General features: G+C 35.3%; 1 protein-coding gene across 1 annotated transcript in view; it reads right to left on the bottom strand.

The window, feature by feature from the left end:
• Positions 1-11,096: 11,096 nt before the first annotated feature.
• Positions 11,097-17,504, bottom strand: part of LOC131034287 (uncharacterized) — a 30,177-nt gene continuing 23,769 nt past the window's right edge. Inside the window, exons 2-4 of the mRNA XM_057965733.2 lie at positions 12,801-12,861; positions 12,336-12,480; positions 11,097-11,765 (exon numbers count right to left, since the gene is read on the bottom strand). Coding sequence (XP_057821716.2) covers positions 11,514-11,765; positions 12,336-12,480; positions 12,801-12,861 — 458 coding nt within the window. The 3' untranslated portion in view covers positions 11,097-11,513. The remainder of the gene's footprint in view (positions 11,766-12,335; positions 12,481-12,800; positions 12,862-17,504) is intronic.

The following is a 17,504-nucleotide window of genomic DNA, read 5'->3' as shown; positions in this document are numbered from 1 at the left end:
AGGAAATACAACCTCAGAGATCCTAAGAACACCTGCATGCAAATACCTGTCACAAGAGAAGAATGGAGGCACATAAAGCAAAAAAAGCATAAATGCTCTGAAGAAGAAGATTATCATTCAGAAAGGGAATCAATTTTTTTAATGAACAAGTACAATACAATCCTTATAAAAGGATAATAGAAACCCTAAAGATATGCAACCCTAAAGAAACCCTAAAGGGATAATGTGTATTTAATAATTAGAATAATTATTAAATTCCTACAATATTTATTAAATGCTTAAGTTTAGCTTAAGCGTAGAGTTTAATAAACTAATAATTAAATAAATAATTATTAGCTAATACAAGACAACTCTAACACCCCCCCTTAAGATAAACTTAGGGAGTAGCTAAAAAACTAAATGCATGAAGCAAAAAATGCAACTACATGATGAAGGCAAATTTGGGTCCCGACAACAAGGACTGATGAGGTACCCAATCACAACCAAATCTCTATGAACCGGAGAAATAGAGAAAACCACGCGGGAAAAAACTCTACTCCAAAAAGAGATGGAAAAGAAAGAAGAACACCACTGAAGCAGGAAATAGTTGCAAACATTGTCGAAGAGTAACTGCTGATTTGAAGAACCTCCACTAAAATAGAACATGACTAGGTAAAGAAGACTATAATCTACATGAGTGCCCTCAAATGACACTACTCGAATCAAATGGCAAACAAAGACAAACAACTGAACTCGAAGATACAGATGGCATGAGACACCAAAGCCTAAAGAGCTGATCAATCGAACCAAGGAAGCATTAGAACCAACAAGACAAAACTCCCCATAATGCTGAAAAGGGAGAGGACATATACACTGAAAAGAACAACCAACAAGAACTGCATGACGAAGAACCAGGAATATCAAAGGTGCAGAGAAAGTACATAGTGTCGTGGAAGGAACACTCATTTGACACACAACATGAGGCGAATGTCGTGGAAGGAACACTCACTGGACAAAGGTAGATGACAAACAAGGCAAACATCAACCCCCTCATGGCACTTTATAAGTAGTGCATGTACAATAAGGCACAAGATGTGCAAGATCCCAAGTAAACAATGCATGATGACACTTTATCTCAGTGGGTTTGCATAAATGAAGCTACAATGATAAGAAGACTGGAAATAGAAAGAAGAACCAAAACCGAGACATCCTACTCGGAGAAAAGATCCCAAGACCTGAAACAACCAAGATATCCACCAGAGTGTTGAAAAGCAAAAAACAGAATAAAATATTCCTGGAGCAGAATCTGGATAAAAAATTCATATGGCTGGAAAGTGTACAAAACAAGCTTTCCAACGATATAATTTTTTTGAAAAACGAAGTTCGGATGCTCATTTTATGGCTCCCGAAGTGCAAAAAAGAGACCCCACTTTGACTGGAAAAAAACACAGTCAAACAGCAAAATTGGAAAAAAAAATTCCAACATCACGAGGTCTGGCTCGGAACCAGCTTTCCAACGCCTATTCGTTTTCGAAAAAATGACTCCATTTGCCCAAGTTATGGCCAAAAGAAAAAAACCCCTCTTTTTGGACATAAAAAGGGTAAAAATAAATAAATAAAATAACTTTTTTTTTTTTTGACGAAAATTTTCTGACGCATTTGTAGGTACAGCCATACTGATTTTGTGCCTCGTAAAGTGTGCCAATGAAAAAAATCATGGCCCAGATGCACTTGTTACCGAAATAGGTCGAATTATATATCAAAATGAATGGAAACACCCTTCAGAAGCCAACGGTGAGGTCTATTTTGGCCCAAACTACTTTGAATATTTTAATAATGGATTTTCAAATGAATTTCTCAAAATTCGTGCCAAAAAATGTCCAGAACTCAAATTTGTCAAAAATTTTACAAATTTTATATGGAAATGGGGGTTTTGGGGCGTTCTGAGCCCAAAATGATCAGAAACAAAATAACTACCCTAGATCCAATAAAAAACTCTGAAAAAACTTGAAACCCTCCTCCAAAAAATCTTCTAAAAAATCAGGAACAAGCAGTAGCAGATGTAGGCTCTGATACCATGAAGAAGTTGAGGAAATACAACCTCAGAGATCCCAAGAACACCTGCATGCAAATACCTGTCAGAAGAGAAGAATGGAGGCACATGAAGCATACAATCCTTATAAAAGGATAATAGAAACCCTAAAGGGATAATGTAGAATAATTATTAAATACCTACAATATTTATTAAATGCCTAAGTTTAGCTTAAGCGTAGAGTTTAATAGACTAATAATTAAATAAATAATTATTAGCTAATACAAGATAACTCTAACACTTCTTTGGTCTACACATTCAACAAATGAAAGAGGGTATTTTTGTTACCCAGTCCAAGTATGTCAAAGAGGTATTGAAGACCTTTGGCATGGAGGAGAGAAAATCGGTTGGTACACCGATGGTGACCGGATGCAAATTGACTAAGGAAGATGATTCACCGTTGGTGAATGAGAAGGAGTATCGGTCAATGATCAGTAAGTTGCACTATGTGGTACACAACAGACCAAATATTGCTCATGCAGTGGGCATTGTGGCTCGTTCTCAAAAAAGTCCAAGAGAATCCTACTTGGTCGCAGTCAAGAGGATTCTTAGATACTTGAAAGGGACAGTTGATTGTGGATTGTGGTATCCATACAATGGTGATTTTAATCTCAAAGTATATACCGATGTAGATTGGGGAGGTAATGTGGACGACCGAAAGAGCACAACCGGTGGAGCGTTCTTTCTTGGTGGAAGACTAGTCTCATGGACGAGTAAGAAGCAGAGTTGTACTTCCTAGTCTATAGCTGAAGCAGAGTATGTGGCAGCATTTATGAACTGCACTCAAGCAATCTGGATGAAATATGTATTGGATGGTTTCAAAGTACCTATATCTGAACTGATGAGTATATTTTGTGACAACACAAGTGCAATCAATATTTCCAAGAATCTGGTATTGCATGCTAGGACAAAGCACATTGAGCTCAAGTATCATTTCTTAAGAGAGAAGGGTCAAAACAAAGAGGTTGTATTAGAACATGTTTCCAGTAAGGAGCAACTAGCAGACACATTCACTAAGCCCTTACCGAAGACTACATTTACCTATTTGAGAGGTGAATTGGGGGTTCTGCCCCTTCATGAAGTAAACTAAAAATGTGTGCTCCACATCAATTAGGTACTACAGTGACAAATCTTACAAGGTTGATGTGTTGAAGGATGCTACTCCATAGGGGGAGCAACATAGTGGAGAATGGAAGCTTGTGCCTCCACTTTGACATTGCTATCAAAGGGTTAGAAGATATTTGATGATGTATGATATGGGAGAAGATATCTGATGATGAAGATATATGTTATAGTTGCACTAGTCTATGATGTTTATATTTGCAATGCTACACTGAGTATTGCCATCAATGCCAAAGGGGGAGATTGTTGGCATATGATGAACCGGTATGATGATATGATGATAATGTATGTTGTCATTAATGTCAATAAGTGTAGGTGAACCGATATGAAGATTGGAAGAAGTTGTTATTGATGTTCAAGTAGGAGAACCGGTATGAAGAGATGTAGTGAACCAGTGTCAAGGTTTCACTAAGTTTGACTACCGGTTGGTAGTCGCAGCTCTAGGGTTTCCAGTTTGGCAATCTAGCTTGTACGATGCAATCGGTGACATTCTGTGATGAGATAGCTGAGAGATGAGGATGAGATCGAGATGCCACGTCATTTTTGTGCACGTGAAGGATTTCCTTGAGGATCTTGCATGTGAAGATCGATTGCATTAAATGTCTACCTCGGGAATGAACATTCTTCTTAGCGGTATGTGAAGAGAGCGTGATGGGTCACTGATTTCCATGTGCAGTGAAGGATGGACGATGCAGAATGACTTGTGATTTGTTTGAGATTGTTTTATTCTATGCAAAGTGTTTGAACGGTCAAGATTGGACCGCTTGTAATTGTAAACCTAAAATGTTTAGGGTTTAGGGTTTATGGAATCGACCTAATTGTTGTCTATAAGGTCAATGAGTTTTGATATTGTAAGTGTTGGCAAATGTTGTATTGTGTCCGAGTGATGAGATACTTGCCAGACCAGTGAGTGGAAAACTGCAGAGTGTGATTGCAGGGTAGAGGAGTTGAAAGGGATCTGCATTAGCATGTAGTGTTGTTATCAGATCAGAGCTTTATCTGTTGTCTTCTAACCATTTCAACAGTAGGAAAATCCCTTTACCGGGTAACTTTAACAGGCTTATTGTAAATCCTCTAACCAGGTGACTCGAGATCATTGAGTTCTTCAAATCCTCTAGCAAGGTAACCTTTAACAGGGTATATAGCCATACCTTAACCGGGTGACCTTTAATAGGATCGGTTCCTAACAGAACCTTATTGTAAAGTCTTTAACCAGACTAGGCTCCTAACAGAGCGAGCTTTAAAAGAGTTCAAAAACAAGCTTGTGGGTATTCATCCCCACCGTGGTTTTTCCCATTTGGGTTTCCACGTGAAAAATTTGTGTGTCATGAGTTGTGCATTTTTCATGTGATGTTTAAGCAGTTTTTGTTTAGGTGATTATGCATGCAAAGCTAATGGTTATGGTATTACTGTTACAACACATGCATATGTATATTGGTGAAGTAGTTATCAAGTGTTGAATGTTATTTGGAATTTATAGTTTTACTGGTTTAGCTGTCTAAAGTCTTACTGTGTTTAACCGATATTGCCATGGTTAAGTTTAGTGATGAAGACAACCGGTTAGCATTGTTTTAACTTGATAAGTTGTTGAGAAGTTTTTGTATGTACTGATTCACCCCCACCCCCTCTCAGTACCAGTTAGGGTATTTGTTGTTCATCATTATTCATCAGTAAATTCCTTTCTTTGTTACATTAGATTATTACTGATTATTTATATTACTTGAATTAGATTATTAGTAATTATTTATATTGCTTGATTAAGAAATTATGTACATATTTTTTGTAGTTTTAAACTCAAGATTTTTTCGTGATTAAGAACAAGGCACTAGTCATAATTGCATTATTCATAATTATTAGTGATTATTTATATTACTTGATTTAGAAAATACATTTTGATTTTTCATTGACATCCCCTAAGAAATCCCCTTAAGACATCATCTTCAAACATCCCCTTAAGACATCCTCATAAGAAAAGTTAGGTATAGTCCTAGGATGTAGTCTTAAATAATGTTAAACTCTAGATTAATATCAAACTTAGCTCTTAGTTCAGTACTAGTTGTGAAGAAAAGCAAGCATCCCATACTACTTGTGGTCATCACCATTAAAGTAAGTGTTACAGCAAACACAACATGTAATATTGTTAATAATATTTCCACAACCTACTAAAATGATCCATAAACCTATATAAATTAGGTCCCATGGTTCTTGAGGTTAGGTTACAAGCACACAAACTTGACACATTGAATCCCCATGATTTGTCCTTTACTCAAACACAAATGCATAAAATAATACTAATTCTTAAAGATATCAAGGTCTATACACTTCACTCAATTTCTATTTAGAGACTAACTATTTACTAGATAAATATTATTTCACAATGGTCATATTAAATAATATCCTACTTATGAGTGCTTATTTTTTTATAATACCAACCATAAAACCTAGTATATATCATTATCTACCAAACATATATAAAGATAAAGCTCCATACTATATCTTTTAACACTTACTATTAGTTAAGTACATATGTCAAAGAAAGTCAAAACTAAACATGAATTTGGCTACATATCTAGATTAGGTAGATCCTTTATATTTATTAAGATTTTCTAGTGCACCGTCAATCTATAATGGTTGAATTCAACATTATCATTAAATAAAAAGTTATTAGGTTTCATTAAATCATTTTTACCTATGTCATGTTCATGTTTAGCATGCCCTTGAAATAATAGACCTCCCTAGCATGTATGGGAGGATAAGTGATTTACACATATCCATCTAACTGAAATGTAGAAACTTTCTTCTTAGTTAATTTTAATAATGAAACACGTAGAAAATGTAGAAATAATTTGCATATCAATCTAACTAAAATGTAACACATGAAATTTGAACATTGTAACACATAAAATAAACAACATGTAACTTAGAATTATGAAATTTCTATAAACATGTAACACAATTAAGTAGACAAATTCAATAATAATGAGTTCGAAGAAATTGAATACTAATTTAGCATGTATTATGATCCCTTAAGACATCCTTTTAAAAATGTCTCAGATGTTGCTCTCTCTAAGACTCAAGACATTACACAATTGAGTGAGGGTGAGCTTCCTCCTTAGGTTATGGCCCCCTCATGAGGGGATGAAGTTTCAACGATTAAAAAGGGTCCTATTGAAGTTGATGTTGTTGAGGTGAGTGAAGAGAGGAAGTTAGAAATGAGATCCCCTAAGTTAGATGTTGGATTCAAACATCTTAAGAATAACCTTGCATTACTTGGTTTTACTTCTACCCTTCCTCAAGAAAAACATTTTTTTATTAAAGAGAACGATGAATTAGAGGAAGAGTAGACATAGGTTGGAGAAAAATAAAAAATGAAAAAGAAGCTTGAATTTGGTGGAGAGGGTAAACTAGGCCACCCTTCCCAAAGAGAAACTAGAAATATAGATGCAACAAAAGAAGTGGCTAGTGGGAGGTAGAAAATGTTGGATGGCCTCTCTTAATCAAAGAAAATAAATAAATAAGTCAGAGGAGAGGCCTCCTCTATGAACACTCAAGGTGGTGTTGAGTACTAAAGATTGCTAGTATGAATACTCTTTCTTGGAATATCTAAGGGTTGAATAGCTCTGCAAAACAAAATGCTTTGAGATGTTCTCTATTGGAACAAAAAGTCAATATTTTATTAATTCAAGAAACAAAAATGAAGGAAAGAACTTTTGTGAACATTTATAACAAAATTTGGCCTAATGTTGATTTGTTTTGTTTGTGATTCGCATGGCGATTCAGGAGGTTTAGCTACGTTGTTGAACCCTATTTAATGTTTTAGGTGTCAAAGGATCTTTCTCTAAAAGCAATTTGGTTGTCAAGATGACTGATTTGGTTACTGGTCAAGAATGGAATTCACTAAATATTTATGCTCCTAATTCAAGGACTGTTAGATCTGCTTTATGGGACACCCTGGCTTCTTTGATTTTGAATAATCCTAAGGATTATTTGATGTTGGGTGGAGACTTTGATTCCCCACTATTTCACTCGAAGAAATAGCGGGGAGCTAATGACTTCTTGGATAGTATAGTGGATCTTGCAGATTTCATCTTTGTTGTTGGATTAGTTGATATTAATCTTCAAGGATTCCTCTTCACCTGGTCTAACAGAAGGCAAGGAGATTATCATGTTCAGGTCAAGTTGGACAACTTCTTATTATCTAATAATTGGGACATTTTGGCTAATTTCTCATTGGTTTCTCTCCTATGTTGAGTTCTGATCACAATGCTCTCCTTCTTAGCTGGGATGATAATGTCAATAGAAGTCCCTTTCCCTTTAGGTATAAATTTATGTGGAATTTTCATCCTAATTTCAAAAAAATGATTGACAATTTGTGGAACACTCCTTGTGATGGAACCCTGATGTTTTGTACTATTCAATAACTTAATATTATAAAAGACGGAGTGAAAGGGTGGAATAAAAATTCCTTTATAAACATCTTTCAAAGAAAAAAGTCTCTTACTGGTAAACTAAACGAAATTTAGATGGAGGGGGGCACAAATGATATGGAAACTTGTAATGAGGAAATAGATTTGAGGGCCCAACGGTAAAAAATATCAAAAGAGGAGGAAGTCTTTTGGAATGAGAAATCTAGGGCTCAATGGCTAACTGGGGTGATAGAAATACATAATTCTTCCATCAATCTACTTTGAAACATAGAAGTAGAAACAAAATAAGAAGCCTTTAGAAGGATGATGGTATGGCAGTGAAAGAGGAGATTGAGATAGTTGACACTGTTGTTTCTTTGTTTGTTGATTTTCAAAATAGGACCTCTTTGCCTACTACTCATTTTGCAGATCTTCTTGAAGTAATCCTAGAGGTGATAAATGATCAGGATCTTAAGCATTTGGTGAAACCTTTCTTTCTCAAGGAAATTAAGGAAGCTTTATTTTCTTTTGGTACCTACAAAGCTCTAGGTCTGGACAGTCTGGATGGTTTCTTGCTAACATTTTTTCAAGAATTTTGGGATGTGGTGGCTATTAATCTCCTTATATCACTTATAGACTTCTTCTGGTTTGGTAGACTACTAAAAGAAATTAACTCAACTTTTATCACTGTAATTCCCAAATCTAAAAAATGATATTTCTATGAAAGATTTTTGTCCTATAAGCCTATGCAATACTTTATACAAGATTATCTCAAAATTGTTGGTGAATAGGCTCAAAGGATTTTTATACAAAATGATTTCTCATAATAAAAAAGGATCTATTAAGGAAATTCATATCCTTGATGTTGTCCTCGCTACACATGAAACAATTCGTTCAATGGAGTCTAATAAGAAGTCTAGGATGATGTTAAAACTAGACATATCAAAAGCTTATGATAGAGTATCTTGGTCATTCCTAATTGAGGTGCTTAAAAAATATGGATTTAGAGGAAGTTTTTTTAAAATGTTAACGACTTGCATCACCACTCCCTCCAGTTCTATGCTAGTTAATTATTATGTGTACTACGCATGTGACATATTCCAACCGTTATCCATCATATTTTAAAGATTAGTTGCCTTTCACTGATAGTATGGAAGTGAAGGATGCCAGGAGCTATCCATGATATGATGTAAAATTTTGTTTAAGCAACTATCACAATATCAAGTAGGTGACAAATGCTAGGGGTTAAGCATCATATGTTAAGGTCTAGCTAAATGTCACTAGTACCACATAAGTGACAGACGCCAAGAGTGGCCCATAGTATGACACAGCTTAACTGACGTTCACCATTCCATGCAAGTGGTAAATGTCATGAGCTACCCCAGACCAACTTGAACCAACTTTGGACAAGGCATAGAAACAATTGATGTCAAGATCCATTGACTTAAAAAGTTTAACAAACTATGAAAATATTATTGACAACCTTATGTTATGTGTATTGACACACTTATACCTTACTATTAATGATTGCAAGTAGTGTGTGATGTTTGCTAATCATCACCACTAATGTAAATCATGGAAAAGGATCACACTCACGATGCAATATGAGATGTATTGAAAAAAGTTATTAGTTGAGATGCACTTAAGAAGTAAATGTTAACAAACTAGGTCATGTTGAGATGCATGCAATAATCGCATCCACTTCCTATTTCTAGTTGGTCAATATGTATGTGTGAATCAATTATATACTTCTATAAAAGTAATCTTGGATATTATGCACATTTCTATATTTATGCCCATGCTAAAGATGACAATGTATAATCTGTAATGCTTGCTTGTCATCTTTAGCAATGTTGGATTGAAACAAGAATGAAGCTTGTGGTGCAATATGGAATGCACCACTCTTTTGGAAGGAATGCATTTATTACTTGTGTTGGTGAACTAAAAAAAAAAAAGAAGCTTGCAATAAAGCTATAACTACTTCATTTTCGCTACTTTAGGTTATTAAGTTATTCACATTGTGTATATGCATTGAGTGCTTGAACTCGTCACACTATCTACATGTGATCCATACAATAGTTATCGCATAGTATGTGAGTGTAAAGTGTTTATATTGTGTATACGTCACATGTCTAAACTAGTCACCATCTATACCTATGATGTGGGTACGAAATCTCTATGCATAGGTGGCATATTCTTCAGCTAACCTCCATGTGTAACTATGTTCTCTATAGGAGATGACCGCCTACATAAACATGACACAAGTGAGAGCTAGCCATGAGTGTGAACATTGTTTGGTGTGTTTTAGTACACCAATGTTGGCATGGAACCAACACTTGATTGAAATGTTATTAATATAATTTTATTGTAATGAGATTAAATTCAAAACATAAGCTCAATATATACTTAGATTTTATCCTAGATGTGAGGATGTTATTTTATATATTATTGGTGTATGAATTACGAAACCTTTGATTTGTAAAAGAGATACATAGATTGGAACATTACAAATGAAGCTTCGAGATTTAGATATGGATCCAGGGATAACTTTGAAATTGGGAGGTTACCACAATCTAGTAAAGTATAGAGGTGGTCACGTACAATTGTCTCTGTGACCGTAGTTGGAAAAGTTATGAAAGAAAAGCTCGTAACTTAGAGGTGGTTATTATAGTTAGAGAACTTCCAGAACAAGCCAACCACAGAGAAATAGGTTTAGGGTACATCCACAGTCCATAGCCTAACCATGGAGCCATTACCAATATTGAATTGTCATGCATATCGTCAACCATATGGGAATGCTTATATCAAAAATTTACTTTAAAATGAGTATGTCAAGACCTTAGTTTGAGAGTGCAACCAAGATAAACATCTTTCCAAATGACTAAAATACTGGCACAGAAGGTAGAAGCACTTTCTAATCTCAAAGCTGAATCATTCCTCAAGGTGAACACATATTCAGGTCCTAGAAGTCCACAAACATTCAGGTTCTATATACTTAAGGTAACTGATATGTGCTAGAAGCATTTCAAATCTCGAGGAAAACAATAAACTACAATTATTATTAAAATCAATAGAGTGACTAGAGGAATTAAATAACAATTTTTAAAAAAAAAACTATAACTAGTCAAAAAAACATCAGTAATATGTTCCCTGCCACCAAACTTAGTTAAGCCTAATCAAATATACTATGCTATTCAAATCCTCCGTTATTAATTTGTTGATGGTCATTTCAACAACAAGAATTTAGCACACTTTGCTTTCCTTAAGCTCGTGAAGCTTCGATGTTTGATCCTGTGAATGGATGAATAATCTTAACAGCAGTCAGATTCTCTGAATCTGTACTGAGATCATTCTATATGAATGCCCAGAGGATGTGTGCCAGATTCTTTTATCTGCATCTAAATGTCATAATACAAAGTTCTGATGTACTTGGCTGAAGTAGAGTTTTTACACAATTTGCATGCCAAAGAATATTTAATACCATTAAGCCGTTGAAATGTCACAATAAGTTAACTAGAAATACTAAGGTAGAAATGCTACATAGGCTGCCATTATCACTTGATACATATGAAATCTACAAGTTTCAATGGAAATTGAACTAAAGTCCACTTTCAAAAAACTTGATACAGACCTAAATCTCATTCTTCAGACAAGGATGCATGCTTATTGCATCTAACCTACAAGGGACCTATATCCAGGATAAGAATAGTACAATTCACTTTTTATCAAATTCAAAACAGTTGTGATCCCGATAAAATGGCTTGGCATGCTTTGGTACTACATTAGTACTAATTAGCCAGACATCCAGAAATAGTAGCATGCAACTGAAGAATCATCAAAGAGTCCTACTTCGCATAAAATTGATCATCCTCCAAAACTAGATGGATAAAACTAATTTGTTCATTGCACATACATTAGCTATTCCCCATGGCCATCATAAATTCACCTTCACAGACTACTTCTCCACCAACATAAGCCTTCCCTTCCATCTTTGCAATGCCAAAGCGTTTCTGTAACTTCACCAAATTCATGCGCATAACCAATGTGTCCCCAGCTATAACAGGTTTTCGAAACCTCACTTTATCAACCCCTGCGAAAAAGAAGTTCTCACGGGAACCACCCACTTCAGGCTGCAACATTAAAAGGCCGCCAACTTGTGCCATTGCCTACAATAATAGTTTGGATTATAATAAACCGGAATTAGGATTGTATGTCCAATGAACAAGATAGAAACATCTTGTGATCAATTTCAAATTAACTAAAAATGAATTATATCAAATAAACAACCTAATATTTCCCTTGCTAATTTGTTTGACTGACAAACATTCATCTAGGACCCAAAATAATCTCTGTTTGGACAGTTTTAAATATAATATTCCCAACCTTATAGAACCCATAAAGACAACACACTAAAATATCTTCCACGTATAACTCCATATGTGTCGTAGTGGCACACTTTATGCAACAAAACAATATAAGTCATGACAGATTGATAATAGAATGAGGCATTGCAATCTTTTTAATCCTTTCTAAGAATTAGAGCACTTAAATCCAATAAGATCATAGGGAATAATTGAAATATATCTGATTCTTCTCAATTCATTTGTATTTTCATCTTTATCCAGCATGGTGGCCTGGCTGTACTTTATCAGTCGGCAAGAACAGGAATTTCAATAATAATCCATGTGAGATATATAAGCATTCAGACAAGGCAAACATAGACAGAAAAAACTTACCTCTACCATAAGAACTCCTGGCATTATTGGTCTCTCTGGGAAATGGCCGGGGAAGAAATTATCATTTATGGTCACATTCTTGATGCCAACGGCACTCTCACCAGGCTTGTACTCCACCACTCGATCAACGAGCAGAAATGGAAATCTAAACCCAAAAATGAAAAACCTTTAGCAATAGCATAACTTGTCATTTGAAATCTCAAACACATAACTAAGATTTATAAAGGTTTCACATTGAAAATCACATTCTACAAAATCGCTTAACCCACACTACAGACACTAAACAAATCCTAGTGCTTTTTTGGAATAATCCACATATGGAAATCCATCACAGATTTTCTTTATCATAAGCAACTGTGTGATAGGATAAAAACACAGAAAATATAGCCCTAGATAATTTACCATTATCTGATTATTCTGTGCTGATGAAGTAATATTAGCATATTTAGACAAAAGGGGATTTACCTGTGGGGTAAGATTTCACGAATTTGATTGATATCAAGCACCGCTGGAAATGCAGGGTACCCTGTCATTGAAACATGATGAAATGTCAGAACATAACTCAGATAATCATGCTGTTAAAATTTAAAATCGCCTGCTACAAATATGCAACTAATATTCCAATTTATTGGAACAGTACAACACATGGAAATGGCAAAGAGAATCTTCATAAATTACAAGTATTTTGCAGGACTACATCCTTGAAAAACCTGAAATGGGCTACCACAAAAATCCCAATTCCAAACATAGAGCCTCAATGCATTTACATAATTCTTACGATGGTTTTTAGTTTCAACCACCAAGTACCATCCACAGCTAATTAATCAAAATGCCCACATAGATCAAAGTAAATAGATCCCATCCCAAGAATTGTATGAAATAAATGTTTGATGATACCTCTAAAGGGAATCCAAGGACCTTTGGGGTATTATGTAAAAATAAGGGAAATATTTTGGTTTGTTAATTGGCATAGGATTGTGTATTGGAAAAAGCACAATATAGACGTCGATGCCCTTTTGCAAGATTTGAAAGATACCTACATGAACCTTGTGAAATATCAAAAACCTCATTGTCAAAAGTGATTCCATTGTGATCATAAGCAATGTTATCTGTGACAAATTGGGAATGCCCTAGCTGTAGACTTTTTGGAGGATATAAGGAGCTCTGGTCTGTAATCCCATTCTCTCATCCTGATGACAGGCCATATAATGACACCCAAAACATCATTTAAAAATAACTTGATATGCAATTTTTTTAAAAATTTGTTCTCTTAACTATTATGGCTTACAGAAGTCTGAAATGTTGATTACTGATCTTGTTCATATGAGATGCCATTTAAATAAGTCTGCAGATCATCTTGCCAACCTTCACATTGATCTAGATAAATGAAAAGGAAGATACTATCGTGTTGGCTCTGTAACCACAAGGCATATAATAAAATCCATTGTTCTTATAATTAATGCAAACTGGAAGAACCAACATTTTAAGAAAAAGATTCTAGCAATTTGATACCAAATAAATCAACCAACTGTAACTCGGCTGTCTATATGTCACTGATGATATGCCTTTTCAGGAGCCCATGTCTGATTCTACAATTTAATATTCAAAAATTCAAAGGACACATTCTTTGTTTTTCTTGTATGGACGGTGGACTTCTGCCATATGAAGGATGATGCACATGAAGTTAGAAAAAGACAAAGATGCACAAACAACCAAAAGAAAGCTGTAAAGATACTTGCCCTGCTGAAAACATGCAGGAGTTCAAGAAGATGTTTAAACTTCTGGCAGGCAAATGGAAGATAGTTTGCACAGGACATGATAAACAAAGCAGGGAGGACATGCAAGGTCTTCTACCCATATTGGATCAATTTGCACTTCATGCTTTGCAGGTTTTCTTGGCTGCTTATTAAAACTACAGGGAATGACACGATTTGAGGCAGGTTCAGGTGAGAAAAGATGGCTTATATGCCTGATAATCGTCCAATACATGAGATGGAGTATTATTCCAGTCAAGTATGGTACTCAAGCTGGGAAAGTCAAGATAATGATGGAATTGATTCCAATAAGGCATTGTTTGTTTAATGGAGAAAAGATGTTGGTGTAGTAATGCATGTACTACATCATAGGTTGAGTTATGCTTGTCCTTTTTGGAGTGTTAAGTGTCACCATATTCCTTAGTAATCACACTTCCACTTATGAAGAGTGAGATGTTGCCTCACTCCTTGGGAGTTACACTTTTGGAGAGTAAATTGTCATCTTCTCCTCCTCACATTTTCTATCAACTTCATTGCATTTATAATTTTGATACACTTATGAATGGAATAGCCAGTTTTTGTTCATTGCATGTTTCAGTCATTTCTTTTGCATGTTGAAGTTATGCCATTTCTTTGAGCAAAAAGGTTGTTGTAAATAGCTTCAAGGCATTCATTCCAGAGTAGAGATTTAATGCTATTTTTAAAAATCTGGCATGGTATCTGTAATGTCCCCTAATTGGGAATGCCCTAAATGTGCCCTAATTCTCAATTTCTAAATAATTAGGTGGGTTTAGAATATACCTTTCCCCTGATTTAAACCCTAAAAGCAGATTAGAAGCCCCTTACAACAGTGATTCCAAAAATCAGATTACAACAATAATCAGAGTATTATAATCAGTAAATTAAATCAGATTTACAACAATAATAAGATTATCATAATCAGTATATTCATAGCAGAATTATTAGTTCAATCATATAATATTAATTAATAAATATCTTTGGAGGACTCAACCATTGGAGAACAAGGGAGGGTGTAACTTCGATGGGGTGTCTTGGACCCTCTACCCTAAGCCCAAGAGTGGACATACCATCCCTCTTGGCCTCATGTAGCCCATGCCATCCATATGAGGTGGTCTACCTAGTGAGGTGTCCACTTCTCTGATATCCCCTCATCTTGCCAACCTTTTCCCTTCCTTTATGATTGGTCTTCTTGCACCATGGTAGGGAAATGAGGTTGCAACAGGGTGCCCTGGAATGCCATCTCCTCTAGGCCCAAGGGCAGTACCCTTTGCACCTCCTTGGCCTCATTGAATCATCCAGTTACCTCATAGAGGAGTGCCCCATCACCGTACCCTTCTTGCAAGCCAACACTCCTTCCACCATGGCTGGTAGCATTCAGAAAATATAAATGAATACATAGCATAAGATTAACTGCAGAATGTCATTAAATCAGACTATTAATTGAATATGTATAAGCAATCATGATAGTAGTCACTAATAACAATAGATATGCAGTCCCAGTACTTGTTATGCACATATAGAGAATTCATAGTTAATTCGTCTGCTGTATATTCAGTGCTAGGTTAGATTGAATGAATTCCTTTGGTTGTATGATTTGAGGTATTGGTGAGTGATAATGTAATGACGTGCTGGTTTGATATACTGGAGAATAGTGATTGAATGAATGCTGATCTGATAGAATGATTTGTTGATTGATTATTCTCTTGATGGGAATGATGATTGATAAGTGATCCTTGAATGATTTGGAATGATATCTTTTATACTTCCTTGGTGAAAGGGTCGCCACCTTTCATAAGGCTTGGGTCACCACCCTTCATTAGAGTTGAGTCACCACCCTTCATTGCTACCTTTGAGAATAATAAATCATTCCCCAAGTTGATCTCTCTTGGATGTCCCCTTCAAATAAAACCTTCTCCCCCTTATGTGAGAGAGAGTCATACCTCTTCATCATGTCTACCCTTGCAAGGGTCACAACCTTTCATAATTATCGCTCTTTGAAAGAGTCATAACCTTTCATAATTCACCCTTAGAAAGAGTCATAACCCTTCATTATTTCTACAGTTTTAACCTTTCATATTTATCACCCTTTGAGAGGGTCACAACCCTTCATTGTTTCTAACTTTCTACCCTTTGAGAGAGTCATTTCCTCATTTCCTTCCCATTCCTTCTTCCATTTATCTTCCCTTAATTCCTATGCTCCACTCTTTTTGTTCCTTCCTCCTTATCCTTTTAAATGAATTCTTCCCCCTTTTATATCTCATTTTTGAGAGAGTTATAACTCTTCATGGCATGCCTCTTGACCTTTCATTATACTTAACTTGTAATTATATTATATTTATTTATTTATTTCTTATGTTTTAATTTTATTATTATTATTAAATCATATTTCAATTAGGGGACCTTACAGTATCAAATCAAATTTGCGTTTAGGCTAGTTTATTTCCATTCTATGTAAAAAATAAAAGCTAGGAGTTGTGATTTTTTGCAGGATTTTACTCATGGTGAAAGTGAAACAAATCTAAGCTCACCATTGTGTCTAAGGGGTCTTAAAAAGTTGGTTTTGCCTTTCATTTCGTCTAAAATAAGCACCCAGTGGCCAAACTAACAAGGATTAAAAATTGCTTGTTCTTTGTAATTCCTCTAAAATTCTTTTGTAGGTAAATTTGTCTAGAAACAGGTTAAGGCAAATTGAAGCTCACCATTGCATCCAAATTGTCCACATGTTTTTCTCCAATTCATGCTATATATGACATGCAGCCCAAAGCAAGAAAGGAGAAAATTAAAAATTAAAATTAAAAAAAAAAATTATTTACAATGCACTTACAGCATGCGTGTTCAAAAGTCTGACAACACTATATCTAGACCTGAGCACCCCTAGAGTTGCATGCATGCACCCCAAAATTGCCAACAAATTCCCCAAATGTCCATGGCAGAAATTTTATTGTACACTTGTCCCTGTTAGCATCCACATCAGCACCAACAACTACCTTGTCAAACAGGTCAATATTAGTTGTCCACATCAGTGCCATTCATCTACATATCTGCCACATCTGTATTGCCATGTCTTTCATCACAGAGCACCACATCAGCAGTTTGTCTGGCACCATGTCAGCCTACAAACATCATCACCTGCTTCAGGACTCCTTGCCAATGGGGTTTTGCATTTTGCTTCACCCATCTAGACTTTGGTCTAGTTCAAAAAGAAAGAAACTAGCTATTCTTTCAATAACTGTGCAATGGTAATCTTATTTTTTTGTTAATTATGTGCCTCGTGTTCCTAGAAATTGCAATTTTATCAAACATTTTCTAAGTCATTCTCATTTTTGGCACCTTCTAGAAACAGCCACGTTTTTTGGTGAAGGTTTTTTAAAGTCCATGTTTTTAATGTACCTTG

This window comes from Cryptomeria japonica, chromosome 3, assembly GCF_030272615.1.
Source record: "Cryptomeria japonica chromosome 3, Sugi_1.0, whole genome shotgun sequence".
NCBI lineage: Eukaryota > Viridiplantae > Streptophyta > Pinopsida > Cupressales > Cupressaceae > Cryptomeria > Cryptomeria japonica.
Note: the sequence above shows the minus strand (reverse complement) of the source record. Positions and strands in the feature narration are given on the sequence as shown.